This window comes from Nipponia nippon, unplaced genomic scaffold, assembly GCF_047370975.1.
Source record: "Nipponia nippon isolate SJK-2023a ecotype South Korea unplaced genomic scaffold, ASM4737097v1 scaffold_1, whole genome shotgun sequence".
Lineage (NCBI taxonomy): Eukaryota > Metazoa > Chordata > Aves > Pelecaniformes > Threskiornithidae > Nipponia > Nipponia nippon.
Window position 1 is genome coordinate 23,161,753 of NW_028262290.1, and position 21,425 is coordinate 23,183,177.

Below are 21,425 nucleotides of genomic sequence, written 5' to 3' on the forward strand. Positions count from 1 at the left end.
AAGGCAGAGAGAATTAGCACTGAGAAAACAAGATGTGCACTGTGACACTTGCTTTGAAGATTGCCTACTAGAAAACAAACAGGGACAAAAGACTGGAGAATGAATAGGGAGCAAGCACACGATTACAACCTCTGCAGCCTTTATCTCCATACATTTATGTCACAAAGCGCATGTTGGATCTGAGTTGGTGTTGCTCTCTAGTTTATATGTAAATGAATACTAAATTTAAGCAACTGCCTGAGTAAATACTAAACTACATATAATATGTGCCACTTAGCTAAATGCAGTTTTATTTCTTCAGGGATACTCTTTCCACAACAGCTATGCTGTGTTTCAGCTGGAGGACATTAATTTATCAGCAAACATTTTCTTAAAAACTGGACACCTGTACCTGTGATTTATCTCAGTTAACACACCAACACATCTACTGGTCCTAAAGAGGCACCATTGCTTCAGAAAAACCATTTGCAAGAACGCTGTCAAGCACAGAAACATTTTTCCTTCCACGTTTCAAACTAAGATACATTTCAGTACTTAGGCGGGAGGAATTTACTGTGCAGTTCCTCTGATCCAGACGATTGTAATAAATCAGGCACTTTTCTCATCAGCTGCTCTTTGGGGTTGTCAGATTGGGGCGCAACGCTGCCATTCACATTTTTAAAATGTATAACAATTATTATATGTTTGCTGGTTTTTTTAAATGACCCTGTAATACTTCTTTAACTGATCATGGCAAAGAGGTGGGCAATAATTGCCTGAGCTTCAGGGCCTTTCCCAAACAGGCAGCAAACCCTGTCCTTGTCACTAGAGGGCAAGTCACAGACTCGGCAGAGAAACTGAGCCAGGACCCCTCCATTTAGCATCACCTCAAGCGGAGCCAGGGTTCATTTTGGCATCTTGGAAAGATGAGGGTACCCAGCCCCACCAGCTACCTTCCTCTGAGCGCGACGAATCCTCCCAGTGCCACCAGCAAGTGGAAATTCTCCAACCGTTTATTTACTTACAAAAACACCATGACGAACTGACGTTGGTAAAGATATAGCAGCGCAAGTGAGGGGAGAAGCATGCCTCAGTCTCTTTCCAAGCGCCAATTAGCACAAACTGTCATGTGAATTGACCTCCATAATTTGCACTCATTCAACTCATTTTGAGCCCTGCATTAAGTTAAAAAGCTCTGTGTGCGTGTATGCATGTATACGTTTATATTATACAGAGATATATCCCATTATCGATACCCTTGAGCCCTCCAGTTTCCACTTTCAATATAGTTTTGATGTGGATAATGCTTTAATTACCCCTGTGATCTTTTCTTCTACTTTGAGACACTTTTGATTAAAAGACTCAACATCCATTTCCTGCTTTCTAGTCTGGATATCTGAAGTACCAATTAAGCCAATAGATGCAATGAACATGTATTATTCAAAATCTCCACCAGTTGTGTCTTCAGGTCACCCTTGATGAGTTTGTGCTCTGAATTCCCTTCCTTTTTTCAAATAATTCAGGTTTTTCTAATTGCTTTTCAAAAACAGGTAGATGAAAACAACTTGTTACTTTGATATTTACTGAGCTTTTTAACATCCAGCTGTAGCTTCAAATCTCTAAATATTTGACATTCAAAGTTACAATTAAAAGCGTAACATTTTGACTGCAAAAAGACCTCAATGCATACATTTACATTCGTTACTTTCAAAGTTTTTGCTCCACTAACACAACTCACTGATTAGCTCTCAAGATCCCGTTGTCAAGACAGCAACAAGGGAACGAACTGAAAAAGGGGAAGGAGCAGCAGCACAGAGACCTGGAACAGTTGAACTCTTACCCTTCCATTAAAAAGTTAATGCTATGTATTGCCTGGGGCATGGCCTTTTGCCTTTCTATTCCCACCTGTGAGATGGCAAGACTAATTTGGATAAATTTCCGAGTCACTTAAATAGATGTAGGCTCCTGAATCCCTGAACCTTGACTAGAATCCAGGCATCAGCTCCCCCCTGGGAGATCTTTCCAGCAGGGTTAAAGTCATTGGCCGGCAGGTGTTAAACACAACTGAAACGTGGTTGCTCACATCTAAGAACCATCACTGAGATAACATTTCTGAGCAACTGTTTCTACTCAGTGATACATACAGCTAACCATGACACTGTCAGACTCGTTAAGTCATGATCTATGTTTTGGTGCTGAAAAATCTTACCAATTCTCACAAAGGAGTGGGGAAATCCATTGTAAACCACATTTTGCAAAAGAAGGAGTGAGCAAAAAAAAAAAAAAGGGGGAAAAAATAGTTACTGAACTACAAAATGGGAATGGCTAATGTATTTTTGCAGTTTACTTTTTATAAGAAAAGCTTAGCAACATAAAAGTCTCACTGAAGCTTCCGAAATAACGGTTTGTAATCAAGCGAGGGAAAAAAAACATCAGCTGCATCATTGGGACTCAGTGTTTTCCACTGCATCATAAAAGAGAGCTTAGCAGGCCTTTCTGAAAGGTGCATTTCTCTATCAGAGACCCCTCCACAAAGTTTACATGTTACCTATCCTGGCTGTTAGAGCCAGAAGGGATACCATCATCAGACTGGCACTTGTGTGAGCCTGTGGTCAGCACTGACCTTCCAAGTAGAGATCTTTACGTTTGTGCTTTCTATGACTTTTTTGATATTCCTGTATCATGACCTATAACGTGCTGCTCTTGAACAGTCCAACTATTGCTCACAAGCTGAGGAATCACGGCCAAAAAGGCTACAAAGCAGTAAAATAATTATATGATAACCTGTTAGATTTATGATATAGATGGCCCAAATTCTACCATGAAACACCTTCCCTTTCTTTAGGGAAAGAAAAAACATTTAATTAGGTCTAAAATACAACAATAATAAGCTGTCTAACAACGTTCCTCCTCTATCTATGGTAACTGTGCTTTCTGCTTACCTTGTCACAAAAAACCTTGATCTGGCAGTAGGCTCGGTGGATGGGTTTATTGCTGCGGTTGTTGTAGCTGTATGTATCGATCTGAATCATCAAAGGAAGTCCTTTTACTCCTTTTTGTGAGGAGAAGTCTGTGCTCAAGCAATTCACTGTGATGAAAATCTGTGTGCCAAAGAAATTACTTTTAGAATGTGGTGCAAACAACTATTAAACTTCTGGAAACACATGACAAGTAGGAAAATAAAAGCAGATACTCCCCTCCCACAAAAAAAATATTTTAATTCAACTACGATCCACACTCTGGCAATTCACGCATTTATTCTCCACTTCTGTCCTAACTACAGCAAAGATGCTCCCACACTGGGAAGAAGGACAAACTTTCAAGGCGTGTATCGATGTTGCAGTTTGGATCAGGAGCTCACATTTTTAAGTGAATCATTTGGTTGTCCAAACTTACCGTACTTTGGTTGACACCAGAGAGCTCAGAGTGCGTGAGCTGGATTCTTTTTTGAAGAGCCAGACCAGAAGATGTGTCCTAGGAACACACCTCACATGCTCCAGCTGCTAATAGTTGCTCAGTCTGTGGGAACTGACTAAAGATAATCTGAGATAAAACCTCCTAAAACGTGTCTCACGTGGATGTCAGGTCTTTAGCCCTGACTTGTTTCGCTCTACAAACCTGCTCTGTATGTTTGCACTATTTGTTAATATAGACATAGCAAGATCATCTTGCTTCGTCCCTTTCCAGCTGTCTTTTGGTCTGGCTTGTTCTTCTGACAGCTCACAAATTAAATCCAGTGTGGCCAAAGAGAAGTCCTACCCTTTTTTTTTATTTTACAAATTCTCTTTATACTCTCATCAGCAGTACTCCTTCCTCCATCCCATCAACGGATACTCCTGATCTTCACTTTAAGGGTCCTTCACTGTCTGTCTTCAATTTCAAAAATGCATCTCATCCTGTCTTTCAAACTGGGAAGGAGTTTCTCAGACATTTATAAAACTACACCCTTCCTCTTCTCAAAAGTCCCCTTTGCCAGGTAGCATCCACACAACATGACACTGCCCTTGCTTCTGGGCAAGCCCTGCCTGCCTTTGCTTCAGAAACCCGTCTCGTGCTTTCCTTCTACACCCACTTACATCTGTCGGTAGCCGCTAGTCACGTCCTGCCCTCTAACCTGCATCGGTACTACAGGACAAGGTGTGCCTCCTCTGCCATGCGTTTGTACAGCCCCTGGCAGATGGGTCTCCCACCACCAAGTCTCCCAAGGGCTATTTTGATGCCAAGCAAGATGTAATCATGAACTGAAATATCACTGCTATCTTTCAGTCAGGATAGCGTGCATGAAACTTGAGAGATGAAACTGGATTAAAAATCCAATTGTTCTTCCCAGTGATGAGTATGTGCACTGCATAGTAATTTGGGCCAATTATTTATTGACCTGATTCTAATTTTCACTCTTCCTCAGTTTAAAAAAAACAAACCAACAATAAAACCCCAAAACTGTGAACTAAGGAAAAGGACAGTGCGTATCTCCTGAACCAGGAGGATGTGAAACCCGCTCCAGCAGAATGAGCACGCTCGGGAAGGAAGAGATCTGCAGGGTCTCTCAAACAGACCTGAGGCACACCTGGCCGGGCAGAGGAGAGATCAGCAGGCCCCCGGGATCTGGGAGGATTCAGGAAGGGAGAGCATGAAGGAATCCCTGCCAGATCCACAAGCAGGGGAAAATAAAAAAACCAAACCAAACCAAAAAAAACCCAAACCATTTGAGTGACCAGAATACTAACATTCCTAAGAGAAAGGCAGCTGAGAAGAAGGGCTCCGGTATGGTACAGCTGGTGGGGGGATACTTTACCCTAATGGCAGAAGTTAACATTACAGTCAGGTTTTTTACAATGGAGCCAGAGCAGCTTGTTTGCCTGACTGAGCTAATGGCACCTCCGCATTTCTGCTTCTGATTGTATCACAGGGCTGCATTTACAAATGAAATAGTTGAACTTTAACTACAGGGAGAGGAGGGAGGCGGGGAAGGGCCCTAGGTGAAACTCTGATTTTGAAGCTGATAGTGTTATTTCTGTTTCAAATTACAACTCGGTCTCCTCCAGCTCCAAAGGTAAGCGTGGATACGGGTGCACATGCCTTCGAAATATGACGGCCTGAATTTTCGTTTGCCTTCAGACTCCTACAGTGTCAGGGCAATGCTCTAAAGTGTGTGTGAATGCAGAGCAGCAGAATGAGGTCTCGCATAAACCAGAATCTGGCCTTGCTGTATTTTAGCCCACACTTCTGCACAGGGATTTTCCAAACTGTACATTAAAATGTGAGAGGGGACGTGGAGGCTTTGCACCTACCCAGCAGCTTGTGCATCTACCACCTTTGCTGCACACTCAGCTGAGAAGTAAAAAAAGACCTAGTCCCACCGCAATCAACTACATGTGACACTGTGTGTCATCTCTTCTGCTGCCTCCAGAAACACAGAGCAGAGTAGGAGCAGCTGGGGAAGACAGACTTTATCGTTTCAAGAGTCCCCATACAGCAATAACAGATTATTCAGCATGAATAATAGATTGATGCCGTAAGATTCAATACTCTTGTCCTGACACTGCGCTACATCAGGATTCTCTGAGGAGCAATGACTGTACGTTCATGCGCATGAAGTGTACTACGCTTTCCGTCATATCATTTGCACCTCACAGACAGATGGATTTAAATGAACACAGATCATTTATTTTTGGGAAAATTTTCCGTCTCCACACAATCTTCTATTAGCTTTCCTGTAAAGCACAACACTGACTTTGGATTTGGAAAACACGGGGTGGGGGTGCACAGAGGGAAGGGGAAGAGGGCGTAAGTTGTGTTACTTGAGTTGATTTTAGGGTTTGGTTTTTTTTTCCCTTTGCATGACTGAAGACTTGCACCAGTTTTAACACAGTGGTGCAGCAGGCTGCTGTCATGAACGGGACCTGGGGAACCATCTGGACAGTCCCCTTCTCTCTGCTCCTGCTCTGACCAGAAACCTTCACCTCCCTGAGGCAGCGGCCAAGGAATGCCGCCTGCTCTGAGCAGCAATGATTTCATGTGTGCCTGTCCAAGCACAGCCTGCTTTGCCCTTTACAACCCTCATCTTTCCCTCCTTTGCAGCCCCTGTCCGCAATGCACGCACTCCCACTCTCAGTGGGACAAGGAGCAAAACAACCCCACGGACAGCCACGGAAAGATGAAGTCCCGCTCTACCTCTCTTGGAAGACACCCAGGTTTAAGATCCTCCTTGCTCTGGTCTCTTGCGTAGTAGAGTTACATGGTTAGAAAATGTAAAGTAGAAGTGACAGTAGCAGCAGTAAAAAGCACTGCTTTTATTTCCCCAGGGCCCTGTCTACACTTGACGTAGAACGACTTTAATGGATGTGACTATGGCTGTACCTGAATGCATTTACAAACTACTTTTTTTTTTTTCCTGTGCAAACTGGATTTTAGCAATATTTTGCTATCAGGAACAAGTTTGAGTTGTCATTATAGTGATGTCTTTTTTTTTAATGTCAGCATATCTTAGATTAGAGCAATTAATGATAGAGTTCCACCCATCTAGTCTCCAGCTCAGGCATGCCATTGGCAATGAAAAACTAATTTGGAGAAACATTTGGTGCCTGAGAAAGTTTCAAAAGTGGCCTAAGATAATGACAGCTCTTCTGTTTGTTATAGGCCATGTCTAGAAAAAGCACTCACTCTTTTGGCAAAGGCGCTCCTCCACAGCGTAGCTGTTATTATGTGAATTACTGACTGTTTGTTAAACACTGCAGCATAATTAGTGATGTACAAGACACAAACACAGTAACCTGCCCTAAGAGAAAGCAAGACTCAAAAATACATTTCCCCTTTTATCATTTAATCCAGCCAACATGACTCCTGCTGCGGTCTCTCAGCTTATATGCTTTAAAGGTCTACAGTTATGAAACCTCCGATATAAGCCTTTTATTCCTATTTACATTTCTGGCTCCCACAGTCTCAGAAAGAGCCAAGAGCAGAAGGGAGGGCAGAGTGTGTTATAGCACAAAATCAGAAACTTAAAGCAATTTCTCTGCTGAATACTGGCAATACATAGAATCTATGCTGGGGTCATGGGTCTTTACAAAACCCTGTTTTAAAGGGCTTCATCCCTCTGGACTGTAACAACAAAGAGTTAAATGCCTTGTCTCTTAAATGACTAACATCAATCCCATCATTCCTCCTATACACAGAAAGTGTGGTTTTATAGCTTCTCCTGCCAGCCGTTACCTTATAAATCCCATACAAAGGTAAGACCTTTGTTTTATTTCAATACAAATGTCTCCAGCAAATGTTTACACTACTCTTTTGAAGCTTCCTCAACCCACACCACACCCCAGCAACTACATAAAAACGCCATTTGCCTTGAATCCCAAATGCATACTTACTGAACCATTTGTATACACTGAAATTTCAACATTATTTGCTACCACAGGTTAACTCTTCTTTAATAGATACACCTGTGTGTCCGTGCATGACATATATATATATGAAAAAATAAATATGCAAACATACACACACAGACATGGTTTATTAAACCAGTTGCCAAGTCTAATCCTACATAGTTTCTGGTACTATTTCTCCCAAATAAAGTATCTTCCTCCAACCTTTAAATTTTGAGAGTAGAGAAAATATTAATTTCCTCCCTAATTAAATGAAATTTGATCTAAGTTAGGAAGGAAATTAATAATTAAGAACAAAATAATACTTATACTAGTCAAAGCTTGTCCTAAGCACTGCTAGCAACATTAAAGAAATACGGCTTGTCACAATACAAATCACTGATAGACTGTGCTGCTCCTACCAGCTTGATTTTACAGTTGTGCCCACTGGAATCATAGCGCACTTCAGCCCACAATGTCTAAGAACCTAATCCTGCAAATCAAATCACTCACTCATTGAAAACACAGCTTATTACTGTATGGGCTATGCCAAAACTCATTAAGTAACTGGAAAGGTTCCCAGAAGCCTCAGCATGCTTTGGATTAAAGATCTACATTTCAGTTAAATATAGCAGGACAATGATTGCATGCAAGCGTACACAACAACTGCACAGCACACAACTCCTGTACACACCAAAAAGCATGTGCCAGCACCCGCCTGAATAACATATCCGCCAACATGTCTGTTTACCACATGTCCAAGTTGCAGCGCTTTGCAGAAATCAGTAATTTCTTGATATCACTGAATAGCATTTTTTGTCTGCTTTAAGATTTTTCTTTAGCAACTGTTCACTGAAGTCACACCTTTGAATTTAAGGTTAAAAAGTACTTTCCATAAAAATATACAATTAATGTATTGTTTCAGAGCTAACATAATCCTAACAATTTTAAATTAGCAAAGTATTAATCAGAGAGAAGGCATACCTCAAAGAATTGTTATGATTTACGACAAAGATACTCTCCTTTGACCAGGACACTTCTGGTTCTTAATTACCTTTCTTGCAAACTAACTTCTGTCAGCAATAAGACTGCAAGCAGGCAGATGTGTGTCTATCCAAAATGAAGCTGAGCTCTCTGTTCAAAAGCCTCCACTAGAACTTTGTCAACCAGCCAGATGCTGCAGCAAAATCTTCTGTAGGGCAACAGCAAGGCTACTACCTACCTTCTAGCATATCATAAAAAGACTTTTAAAAGACAGTTAAAAAGTCAGCCAGTTCTTGGTAATTGTTGTTTGTTTCCTCACCTTTTTTTCCCAAGAACACCTTTAAAAATACCAGACATAGCATTCAGGCTCAACTAAAGGAAGCCAACAAATCACCTTGCCCATAAATGTTGCATATTTATATATACAGAAGTAAATACAGGAGTGAAATGAAGATGGACTGTACAAAAAGTGTTCTTCGCTTCCTAACTCTGCTTCCTTTCTGCATAGTATTTTTGCCTCAAGGAAGCATAAGGAAGAGTTTGACATGGCTGTAGACCCTTCCCCTTATTTCCCTGTATCCTGCTCTGAACCACACGCCCCATGGTGACCCTCTAGACAACAGCCCCAGTAGAAAAGGATGTTGTTCTAGAAAAAGGTAAGGATGTGCTGGGCCCAACTCTGCTCTGCCAGAAGGCACGGGGACCACTGCTGTCAACCAGATAGAGCAGAGGAAAACGCTAGTGGAGTGGTGTTTCTGACATTGGTGCTGTTCCCTCCGTCCACAGAAAGCAATGGTGAGATTATTCCACAGCTCAACACGTGCTGTCCAAGATTCCCTCTTCCATTGACTTGTTCTGCCGAGCAGCAGTCGGAAGACGAGGGACCGAGCACAAGCAGCTGAAGCCAACACCCCAGTTCCCTCCACGTTACCGATGTGACAGAGGCCTCTGCCTGTACTCTCTGAACGCCTGTTTCTTCCACATAAGATCCAACTGAGATGCTGCCTTACAAACCCTTAGCAGACTCACTGTTAACATGCAGATCCTGGCTGTCACACCCGCGCTGTTATACCCTCATCCTAAAGGGCTTCCAGGAGGAGGGTACTGCTCTGCTTGCATGTGGGAGGAGAAATCTGGCTTGAAATCAGCTGCCCTCCAGGTGGAGTAGGAAAGGGAGAAATCTGATGCTCCAGATAAGTCTTCCTAGATGCAGGTTCAGTCTCCCAGGAGAGACGGGGATATTTGGTTAGGTGATTGCTGCTGCTTCTATTTGATTTTTCAAGATCGCTCCCCTGTGCACTTCCAATGACTGGTCTGTTTTCCTTATTTCTTCCCAGGCCAGTAGAGCGCTTCATCACATCACATCTCAGAGGCCCTGGAAAGAACTGCTCTGTGCTGCTTTTGTCTGACTCAGAAGAGAAAGGTCTTTGTGCCTGTGAGGTTAGTTTTAATCTTGAAATTGTGGTGAAAAGGGAGAAACAACACTGAGCAGAAACAATGGAGCCAGTTTAAAGATCATCGTTCAAAAAGCTTAAGAAAGGAGAGTCTGTAATTAGGCCTTGAAATTCTTCATCTCTCTTGGATGAGGTAATTACTGGAGAAAAAGCAGCCTTCAGTGACGTGCCTTGGAGTCCACAGCCTTCAAACACCGCAGGGGCATCCTATGGGAATCCCCAGACCCAGCGCAACTGGTTACTGTATTAGGCTCTCCAACAAGAGCAAGCATGTGGGTACGTCTACACGTGTGTGGGGAGGGAGACACTTTCGTGCACAGTGATAAGCTTTCAGGTACAACCTGATTTATGCTTGATAGCCCAATACCAAATCGTGTTATGAATCCTCTTACTTTTATCAATACAATTGCTGTTCAAGCTCCTAAAAGATCATGTATTTGATAACTACCACCCAAAATAAATACGCATAAGTCAACGTGCATTTTAATGACTACTTCCTGCAGAAATACAAGTGGCTTTCTTAAATTTCATTCCTGACACTTTTTTAATCCAACACCAGTAAGAGAGTTATTATTTTAAAATCTTACTATGTTATATTTCCAGGGATCATTGTGAAAGTTGTATTCTTAATGTTCTGGCACCCAAGGCAGGAGCAATGTGACTGGTGTGAGATTAGAATAAAATGGCCAAGGACAACACCTGAGACTAGTGGATCTGACTTTCTTGCTCCTAGATCAACACGGTGTCTTGCTAAGTCTGGCCTGCAGCGCAAATGCAAGTGTGTTAAAGAACTGCCAGCCCTGGCAATGGGGATGGTAGTTGCCAGTGGGAGGAAGAGACAAGACTGCCATGCTCTAGCCCTGGCAGTGCTTCCGTAAAGGTCCTTGGGAAAGTCTGTCATGTTGGAGATCCCAAACCTGTATTTGCTTGCATAATGATCACACGCACGCAACGGTCATCTGTTGTGACTGCAGAGGACAACATACCACTGTATTTTGAAATGGAATCACGTAACAGGGGAATATCTGGGGCGATGAGAATGTAATCATTACACGAGTAAATACAGCACCATTAGCAACTGGGCCAAGTACAACTCTGTTTACCAAGGCCAGCTTTTGAAAGAGCTAGGTGGCTTTCAGAACTATTGTCTTTCCTTTAGTGCTCTATTCTTTTAAAACGTGCATCAGAGATGAAAATCCCTGTTACTACAAACCTCAGCACCTTCAGTCAGCAAGTCAGGACAGCAAGTGTTAACGCTGCCACTCCGTGCTTGATGCAATCTCTCTAAGGACTCACTTGCTCGATGCAATCTCTCTAACGCTCTGTTGGAAACACAGTGGGGAATCATGCATGAAGATGTGTCTGTATTTGAAACATCCTTAGCTTTACTTGAACATTGGGCGTTTTGTATTCAACATGAAAAGAGCATCAGGAGTTTGCTAAGCTCAACAGTGTTTGCTGTTTATTATTTCTACATCCTCAAGAGTCCCGCCGCATTACCCCCACTCACTTTACACAGCCTATTTCCCTTGTTGTTTGCTTTCCAGGGGCCAACTTCTTATAATTACCGGCAGCTTTTCATTGCTCCTACACTAGTCCATGCAGCTGAAACAGTCTGCCACCCTTTGGATAACGTTATCTATAAGAAACTTGTTAAGGTGTTCTGCTGTCCTGGCTTATAGGTCCCCTGGAGCAGTCACATCCTGAATGCAAAACCGCATGTCTGAGTACTTGACAAGACAGACAGAAGACACAGACAGAAAAGACAGACAGAAAGCACCAGTCCCCAAAAACAGTCCTCAAAAACACATTCATTCCCAATTGCAAGGACAGTCTGTGAAACACTATAAAAAATAATGGCACAAACACAAGGGAAGGCATACTTTAGCTTTCGGAACACTGATTATTGGACATGTTAATAGTGCAGAAAGGAAGTTGATAATTTAGAGAAAGAAAACATTCACCTTGTGTCCTACACTGACTTTGTAAGTAGGAAAAAAACTTCTACTGTTTCTCAGGCTGGGCATATTTTAAATGGAAAATCACTGAGAGGCCACAAGTAAGAAACTACACTGTGAGAGCCCTGCAGGTTTTCCTCAGAACTACATTTCTGTTTGTCAGTGATACAGGTGTGAATGCAATATCATCCCGACAGCTGTTAAATACCGTCTTGCCTTTTATGCATGGCCAGAACCCCTGGGGTCAGTGAAAGACCACAGTTTACCTGGCTTGGCAGAGACTGAGCTCGCTCACCTTCACCTACCCTTCTTCTTATTTGTTAAAAAGGAGAGAAGTGGAACAGTGACTAAGGATGGATGGTACTTATAAAAGAGATACCATCTGCATGGCTTTTCCTCACCTTTGCCTCCTCATTGACATCCCAAGTAAAGGACACAGCATTGAATGCGATTTCTTCAATATTCCCAATGGTATTAAAACTCTCCTTGTAATCAGCTGTAAGAAATAAAAAACAAACAAAAGACTCATGAAAAAGGTTTGAACTTTCTCTCTTATAGTTTGTAGTACATCTTTGCTTTTTCAGCTGGGTTGTCTAATGCATCAAAACTACCTCTTGTATTGTTTACATTTGATTATTAATAAGCTTAATTGCAAAGAGGTAATATACTGCAGCTTGAGTCTTACACATAGTACATTACTAGCTAATGTTCTTGCCAAATATTGGTTGCTCTCAAAAAGGAATCAGTGTGACTGTAGTGGGAATGAGTGGGTGCATTCGTTAGCTTGGCCAAGGAATGGCCAAAACTGGAAAATTAACTAAAAGCTGTTGAAACATTTAAAGGGACTGTTCAAACCTTGACATAAATAAACGACATTATGGTAAATCCTAAAGAAGCTTTCTAAAAGACTAAGAGCTATCATTGGAGGAAATAATCACTACTGTACACTTCTCACCCAGCCATTTCAACTTTCCCAGGAATTACTGCACTGGGTGCTGGATCTGTGTTTAAAAAAAAAAAAAAAAAAACAAAAAAACAAAAAAAACACCCAACAACAACAAAACCAAACAAAAAAAACCCCAACCACAAAACAAAGAACCCAAAACACAAAGATCCTTTCTCCAAAGCGTATATGATACTAAAACAGCAAACAATCAATCATAAAGTATTTTTAAATTGTCTGACTACAAAATCCACACCCTCTTCTCACTTCTTTCCAAAGGGCTGTTAATATTATCAATAAGCTAGTATTTCAGAAGGAATGCAAAGCAAGAGGGAGAAAGTCCAAATTTCAAAGATGACCTAACCCCCCTCCAACAACAGTAAGGGCAGAAAAACGCGTAAGACGGACAACTTCCAGGTCTTCTTTATAATCAAAAAGAAGAACAAGCCCCCTTTTTCTTTCCCTTTGCCAGCCAGTTTAACACACTTTCTTCTTTTCGATGACAGATTAAGAGAAAGACCAGGTTTGTAAGGAGGTAATATCTGCTTGATTAAAGGAACTTCCAGATTCTTCACGCAAATACATCAACTCTCTCTGGGACATATACATTTCCTCAGAATCCCTCCAGGGCTGTAATTGGACTCGGTGCCAGAGGGCTGAAATTACGTCATGCAGCAATCTTGATCTAATGTTTGCCCAAATCTGCACTTCAGAAGCACGCTGATTCTTAGCTTTGTAATCAGTTATAGAAAGAGGATGTTTTTGTATTCTATAAATGAGACACCCAAATGGTTTAAATATTCATCTCCTTTGCCCTTCTAAAAATAAACCGTTGCTCTTTAAAAAATAATTTCTAGGTAATAACTGTTATAAAATCATTTATAACAAAACCATTGCTGCAAGGAAAGTTATTTAACATTTGAGACATGCAGTCAAATTTGAGACTTTTCTCTCATCTGAAATGCAGGGATGCTGGCATTTCACTGGGCAAGTGAAACTGTGTGCCTGGGATACATGAACGATTTTGGATACAGTAAAAATTCACTGTTCTGACCATAGGAACAGCACAAGATATTTGGTGATGCAGCAAGTCAACATGGCGTTGGAGAGGGCAGGCGGGCTTTTCATTCCCATCATGAACTCAGATCTCCTTTCAAACTGAAGTCATTGGCTTCACTATCTAAATTCAGTGTAGGAATGCAAATGAGAGGAATTAGAAGACACATAAGTAGTTTAATATGCATGTGCACACATCCACCCACCCCTTAAATTTATGATTCACTAGAAAGTGCCTCACGCAACTGACTGTTGCATATGGGCGTGCTGTGTAGGTGCACTTTGGAAAGACATGAACAAGATGTCTTGTAAAGACACATGTTTTCTTCTCCTAAAAGGCTGTCAGAACCTCGCATCCCACCAACCCTTCCCCTCCCCCAGCACATGCCTCTCCTTCCTTAATTGCCATACACAAATCTCATGGAGTGTCTGTGTGACGTGCTGTTTAAAAGCAGAAGTGCATCCTATTCCCCTCAATGTACAGATAATTAAAGAAGGATCCTCAGTAGAGTAAGAAAGCATTTACATCCAAGGATATTTGAAAGTTGTTAGTGTGACTACGGTTTTTCCTATTCTGCTACCGTGAGTTACCAGAAATAGAAAATACGGGTTCTTCGATATGCAAGAAAATGGCTCTACAGGAATTATTTCCTCTTTTGTTGGGTAAACTGCATATTAAACAATGGCAAATTTCAACATTAAACACTAATAATTTGCATGCATTACATACCATTGTAGTAGTCTGTGTATTGTGCACATAAATAATACAAAATATCCTGAAAAAAAATACGGGCAAGACTCTGGAGCACAAATAACCCCAATCTAAAGCTTCCACACCCACTTTTTATGTCCACATTTGAACCTGTTCCAGTGTTTTATCAAATTATGGTACTGATTCTAAATAATCAATATTTGCCGCAATCTAGTATTGTATTCTTTATTTGACATTATGTTAAAAGAAAAAGCTAGCGATCCAATGTCACAGCACAGCATTGTAGAAAAGTCAGCCTCCCCCAGCCCCTCCTGTTCAAAACAGTGAAAGTGCCTCCCTCCTTCTTCAGAAAAATCCACAGCAGCACATAGCCTAAATTCTGGAAAACACCTTTTCTTCTTGCTTAATAAGCGCCAGGTCCTCAGGTTTATTCCTCAAGCACTAAGGACTTGCTTACATGTAAGTACATGCTTATCTTATTAATATCAATGCATCTTCAGACCCAGCACTGCATCTAATCTGTTCAACCATCCTTCCTCCCAGGAGGTGCACCAGCCAGTACACAAAACAAATTAAAGCAGTGACCCCTGCCCACCTGGACTGAGGGAAGAAGTCACTCTATTTCCTCTGATCTCCAGAATATAACTGCAGGCCAGAAGGCAGACAGACAGACCTGTGCCACCAGGGAAAGCAGCGTAAGCAGAGTCGTCACCCCCATCTGAGGGCTGAGTAGCTGCACCCCAGAACTAGAACATCCCAAATTCATTTGATTCTCTGCCTGCTAAGCACGAAGTCATGCTCTAGATTAAAAGTGCATTCATAAACAATTAAAAAGGATTCACAGATGTTAAACATATGCTACAAATATTAAGTTAAAATAATATTAAGGATTATAAACATTTATGGACAGGTTACACAGATTTATGGCTACTCACAGATAGTTTTAAAGAAGCCTAATACATGATTAACCCTTTATATACTGTTCATAGTTGGAGTGAAATCCAAAATAAAAGAGAACTGGGGCTACCGGCAGATTGCCAGACCATCCCCTAAAGATGGAACAAATCTGATACACACTCCTATCCTTAGCAAGCTTCTCTCACTGCCTGTTTAAATGGTTCTCCGTGGTATATCCTGGCATTTGCTGATCTCCCTCATAGACACCTAATTCTCTCTGTTAACTACACAGGACCTGGACACTAACTCAGCATTCATTTACAGGAAGGAGCCCTTCAAGGATCTGAATTTTTAACGTAAAGGGAAATCTTCAGAGCCACACAATAATTTAGCTTGGAGGAGACCCCTGGAGGTTATCTGGTCCAACTCCTGCCCTACTCCCACTCAAAGCAGGGCCAACTTCAAATTTGGATGAAGTTGCTCATTTAGATCATCTGATGATGAAACTGGAAGATTTTGCTAAATGCAGCTTGATGCATGTATTGGAAATATAGTTGGGAGCCTTTCTGCCCTAATAAGCCCAATATCCACAATGCAAGTCCCAAAGAAAATGAAATGTACTTCAGAAACACTGTACTTAGTAAAAGCTAAGGCTGTATTTCAGTTGTTCTCAAGAAAACACTACTGAGCAACACTTAGGTCTTTCTTCTGAAAATGCTGAGGTGAACTGTGCTCTTACAGTTCTTACGTCTGACAGGGAGTGCTATATCAGTAAGTCTTACTACACCAGACTTGCTCATGTTTGCAGTGCAAATAAAGAATACGCGCCAGAGTGCCTCAGAAGTCAGCACAGACCTATTTCATCTCAAACTAATGGAAACATAAAAGACATTCACTTTAACACAGATAAACACACAGCTCTTGCACAGCTCTTGTTTTGCAGAGCACTATTTTACAGAATATGCATCATAAGCTGACTCGTTCAGGTAAGGGGACTGAAATGTGCTGGTACAGCATGAGCGCAGTGGAGTCGGAGGGTGTTGGCACTACAGTGGAACGAGCTCCTCAGCACATACCTTCAAAAGTATGAGCATTAGCACTGCAAGCTTGTAGGGACTAGCACAAAAAAAAACAGGCAGCCTTCAGAAATAGCTGTGACGTGGCATACTTGCTCTTTTAAAGTGTCATGATAGGAGTCATTTGGTCTGGGGTGGAGGTGTTACTGCCTTAACTACCCCAAAGGACAAAAGCCAAAAAAAAAAAAAAAAAAAAGAAGAAGCTGGGGAAACAGTTCAGCCAACTATGATGATAAGAAAAGAGGAAGAGAGGAGATTCAGGAAGAGCTGCTTTGACCAAATACACTTGACTTTAAATAATGCTAGCCTCAGTGGAGGCTGCAGCATTTCAAAGTTGAAAAGGACTGCATGAGTAGAAAGGCACTGCATGAGTAGGACCGCTTGGGGACTGGTTCCCTGATCACCCTGTTCAATCACCCCTCAAGTCTTGCAGTGCTCTCTCCAAGCAACCCTGCTTTTTTATCCCCCTCCTCTCTGCCCCCTCTCATTCCTGCTATTCAATGGTTTGGTTCCCTCAGGCGGTCAGAACAAGATAGACTTTGTCTGCTTTGGTCTTGCCGACTCCTTTGACTGCAATCCGCTGCAGATGGCTGCGTGTGTAAACTGCATGTGGGAGGGGAGAAGTGCTTGATGTCTAGACACTCCTACAGATTTCAACTTCAGGCTCCTTGGCAGCAGGTACGTGTTCTTCCTCTGCTAAAATCTCCCAAGCATGTGGATAGGGCAGTTGTGGCTGAAATGGGCTTGTAAATACCTTAGATGGGATGAAGGGTAAACAGGTCTCTCAGGATAGCACACCAGAGCTCGCTTCTCCTTCACTTCTCTCTGACACCAAGACTCAAAAACTGGGGGTGTAGGAGTCCTGTGTGCTCCTCTGCAGTCACCATAATGATGGCATCTTCACTCTCAGGCTGCACTTACAAATCAGATTAGCTAACATAACTGTTATGTGGGCTGCTACTCTTACCTGATCAAAGAGTGGATCAGCCTTTGAAAAACTAAAGGAAACAAACACTCTGCCACTCCTGAGGAGGTGCAGACCTCAACTTCCCAGCAGCAGAAGGTAGAACACGATTAAATACTCATGCAAAGGGCAGCTCTTCTTTGTGACTACTGAGGACCATTCCTTCGCATGGTCTCCATCCTGCTTCATAGACCCCATAGCCCAGTCCTAGCAGGGATGAGCCATTGCTAAAAACTGTGGTACACGCCTTGCAGCCATTGCCAATATATCCCACCACATCCCTGTAAAAGGTACCAGAGCTTTCCACATTCTGCAATCTTCCCTGAAACATCTGGAGAACCTCTTACACTCACCAATGTCGAGGACCCTCTGTTTAGCTGTATGCTGCCGAGAATGCCAGTATTTCCAGTATTTCAGCTGTTCGTCTCTGTTTTTATCTTCACTGAAAACAACCATGACCACGCTCTAAGAAAATCAGCAGCAGAAGTTGCATTAGTTAATATAATTAACAGCCAGAAACACAAAAATTAAAATTTCCCATATGCCTCTAATGCTGATCCAGTCACCACCCTCCCCAAGCACTTTGGTTGTCAAAGATTGCTGGGTTTTATTCCAGTCCAATATTGCAATGCACTTAAAGACTCAAGGTAGAAGAAATGTAGTTTTAAAATAATGCAGGGCCTAGGATTATCTTCTTGATAGTCCAAATAAAATTTAATCGCAATCTTAGATTTAAGAAGTCTAAGTTCCCTTAAGTAAAAAGTGGTCATTTCAAAGTCAGAGGATCCTCAATTCCAATTCTGATCCAAGTCCAGTCCAAGTGTTGGAGTTCAGATTCTTCGCCACTCTGGAAGATGACATGACACTGTAAAGGGATGTGTTGTTATGGAGCTCAGGCTCACTGGCTAAAGGCAGGACATTTTCAGTTTTACCATACACAGTCCAAATACCCTTCTCCATAGTAGGACTCTTGCATACATGTATTTAATGACAAACTCAGTGTGACTATTAACCGAGTTTTGCTGAGCTTTTCAGTTCAAGTTCTGAATTCCCTTTGTTAAACTGTGTGATTCAAAGGGAACAGATTGAAACTTTATGCAAAACTTCACATGAGTAAGAAAGGCTTTTTAAAAAAGCCCTGCTGTAAGCAAGCAAAACAAAAAACACAAAACAATGAAAGAATGCTCATACTAGGTAAACTGAAGCGAAAAGAAATCACAGAGAACAAAAAATTCACTTTTAAATATCCTCTTTTGTTCCTGGTCTTCCTTTAACCTTGAGTCACCAAGCTCATAAAAAATACCATCAAGCTCTTTCATAAGCTGAGGAGCTGGATCACCATTGATTCATCATCTATGTCCTTCCACAGTCACCCTTCATGTGCTCTGTGACCTCTGTTCCACCTATAAAAGCCGAATGTCATCACTGCATCTTCCATGTCTACTGTGTGGGCACAAGGCAGTATATGCCGTGGATGAGTCCCGAGTTACGCGTATGCATACTGGCAGGCCATCAGGTATGTGCTGGCTGGCCAGCTGAAGCACTAACCAGAATTGGCAGTGCAGACTGTAGCTTTTCCACCAAGGACAGCATTACGCTTTTTCCTCTATGAACCACTTACACGGAACTTGTAGAGTTTTAATACCTTCAAAACCTCTTGCCCCTCTGTCAGGCCTGGATGGAATTGGCAATAAATTCAACAGTCACTTGGCTGGGGGCCTGGCAAACAGAACATGATCGTGAAAGTTGCATGTGGTTTCACAATCTTCTGTAAACTGTACATCCTCCAAAAGAAATGGTCTCATTTCTTCTTTACAGTTTCCACCCTTCTACTGCCACAGCTTCAAAACTCAGGTGGCTGTGCAGTGAACGAGACTTATGAGGACTGGTTTTCAGCCAGACCAGTGAGCTCCTGACTCCTGTTTCAGCTGTACAAGTGCTAGAGCTGGCACCACAAAGGGGGAAGGAACGGGTGGCTGGCAGGGAGACTTTTCAGCAGCAGAGAAGTCTTACATCAGCTACAGCCAACAACAAAACGCCATCATTGGCCTCATGTCCTTAGGAAACCAGGCTAAAAATTAACTGCTATTCAGGTTTACAAATCATTGCCTTTCTTCAGGAAGAATCTCTCTACACTTCATGTATGATAGAAAAATACAGGTTGTTGTCTGCTTCACTGCTCACGTTGACTTTCATTGGTTCCTTCAACTAAAGTCACAACATTTTTACAGTACTTCATTTATTTGGATGGAAACACTTTTGCAGCCTCATGCATATGCAGCCCTTCCAGCTTCAGGGTGAAATCTGCAGGGCAGCAACTCTGAGGCTCATTGTTCATTCCAAGGTTACTGGGTTAGGATTTGCTTACTCAAAAACATTACCAGGGAAATCAGGAGGCCTGTTCACCAGGCAGATGTTGCCGAATACCCAAGCTCCAGTTCCACCTGTGGAATCTAAGATGCAAATCATCCATTTTGTCATATTTCTGGGTGAGTATCAAGTGAAAGCTCACACTTACACAATGTAAATGATTTAAAATTTATGTCACAAAGGATGGCTTCAACTCTTCACATTTTATCTGAAATGCACTGGAAAGCAGCTGCTGAAGTGCACAACTGAGTGAAGACGGACTTACACACCAGATGTAGCAGTACTCTGATTCTTTTCTTTAATCGTGGCAATGATAAGTTCACCAATGTCAAGTGCAATATCTGTGCAATTACCATTCTGCCAAACCATAAACGGAGGCAGATATGTATATAATTAATTCCTAAGATCACACTTTGAAAAAAATGGACCCCAAAATATTTGAGACCACCACCTCTCCCACCTTTGCATTGGGCATAAGAGTAAGCTTGCTCTGTCCTCTCTCACAAGAAAAAAAATTATTAAATAACAACCAGCCACAACTACATTTATCTACAGACCTCCATTCCCATCTAGGAAAGAAATTGGACTATACCCTGACTTTGCTGATGGGATGCCGGAAACATTTGTTGTCACCGGTCTCGCTCAGGGTGATGGCGTAGAACTGTCCTTTGTTCAAGTAGGTCATGGGCCCCTCCCCTTGCTTTTGACGCAGAGATTTGGTAGCTTCTAGTGTATACTGAAAAGTGCTGCTGAAAAGACAGGGAGAGAAACACCAACAAAATCCATATCACTTTCTCCTTTTCTTTTTGTCCCCATTTATTATGTATTTCATGCATTGTATAAGCAAGGCATAAGAAGCTAATAATAAAATTCCAGGAAAAGGTCACACAGGTATTTAAAAATGAGATTTTCTTTTTTCAAGTTCATCAGATCTGACAATCAAGCGTAAAACTTTCTGGACTGTAAGTCTCTTGGAGCAAAGACTACATCTTTACTTTGTCTGAAAAGAACCATCATGAAGTACAAGACTACGTACCTCACAGTGAGAGTGTCAAATACCAGAGGGAATTCAGTATGATTTGCAGGAAATCTGCTACCTCCAGAGACATTTAAACTTAGAAGTGTCACAGAAAGAAAAATTAAAAGAACAAAAAGCAAACAAGGAAAAAAAAAAAACCAACAACAACAAACCCAAAAAACCCCAGAATAAAATGTGTTGCAAAAGATGGACATGGAGAATGGGAAGTTCAACTGCTACTTTCAGCACAGGGCAGAGAAGGAATACAACCAGAAGGGACAGCAGGTTCATTTGTTTAAAGACAATGTGCAATCAAGGTTTTTACAAGCCTTCTTTACAAAATTAATCAGACAGAACAAAGTACCTACATTTAGTTGTATCTGCAATCAAGTAACCTCCCTTACAAAAAGACAAAAATTAGAGAAAAAGAGTTTGCTCTTGTGTTGGAAGTCAGATTTTAGAAAAGATCCTCCTTCACAGGAGAACTTTCCACCTTTAAAGCAGCTCTCAAACCATGAAAAGTTAAAGCTCCATTAACTATTGAACTGTTAGCTGAACACAATTCTCACAGAGCCTCTTCCAGTCGCCTTCTCCAATAACAAGCTTGAACAATAATCCAATAAACACTATGCCTGCAGCTCCTCACATTC

At 41.7% G+C, this 21,425-nt stretch overlaps 1 protein-coding gene across 4 annotated transcripts in view; it reads right to left on the reverse strand.

The window, feature by feature from the left end:
* GRHL2 (grainyhead like transcription factor 2) overlaps window positions 1–21,425 on the reverse strand; it is a 71,416-nt gene that overhangs the window by 24,754 nt on the left and 25,237 nt on the right. For 3 of the 4 annotated variants that reach the window (XM_087748439.1, XM_087748446.1, XM_087748422.1), the window contains exons 6-9: window positions 20,350–20,506; window positions 17,741–17,852; window positions 12,141–12,235; window positions 2,922–3,080 (exon numbers count right to left, since the gene is read on the reverse strand). In XM_087748439.1, the coding sequence (XP_087604565.1) occupies window positions 2,922–3,080; window positions 12,141–12,235; window positions 17,741–17,852; window positions 20,350–20,506 (523 nt within the window). The remainder of the gene's footprint in view (window positions 1–2,921; window positions 3,081–12,140; window positions 12,236–17,740; window positions 17,853–20,349; window positions 20,507–21,425) is intronic. The other variant, XM_087748431.1, reaches the window with a different exon arrangement.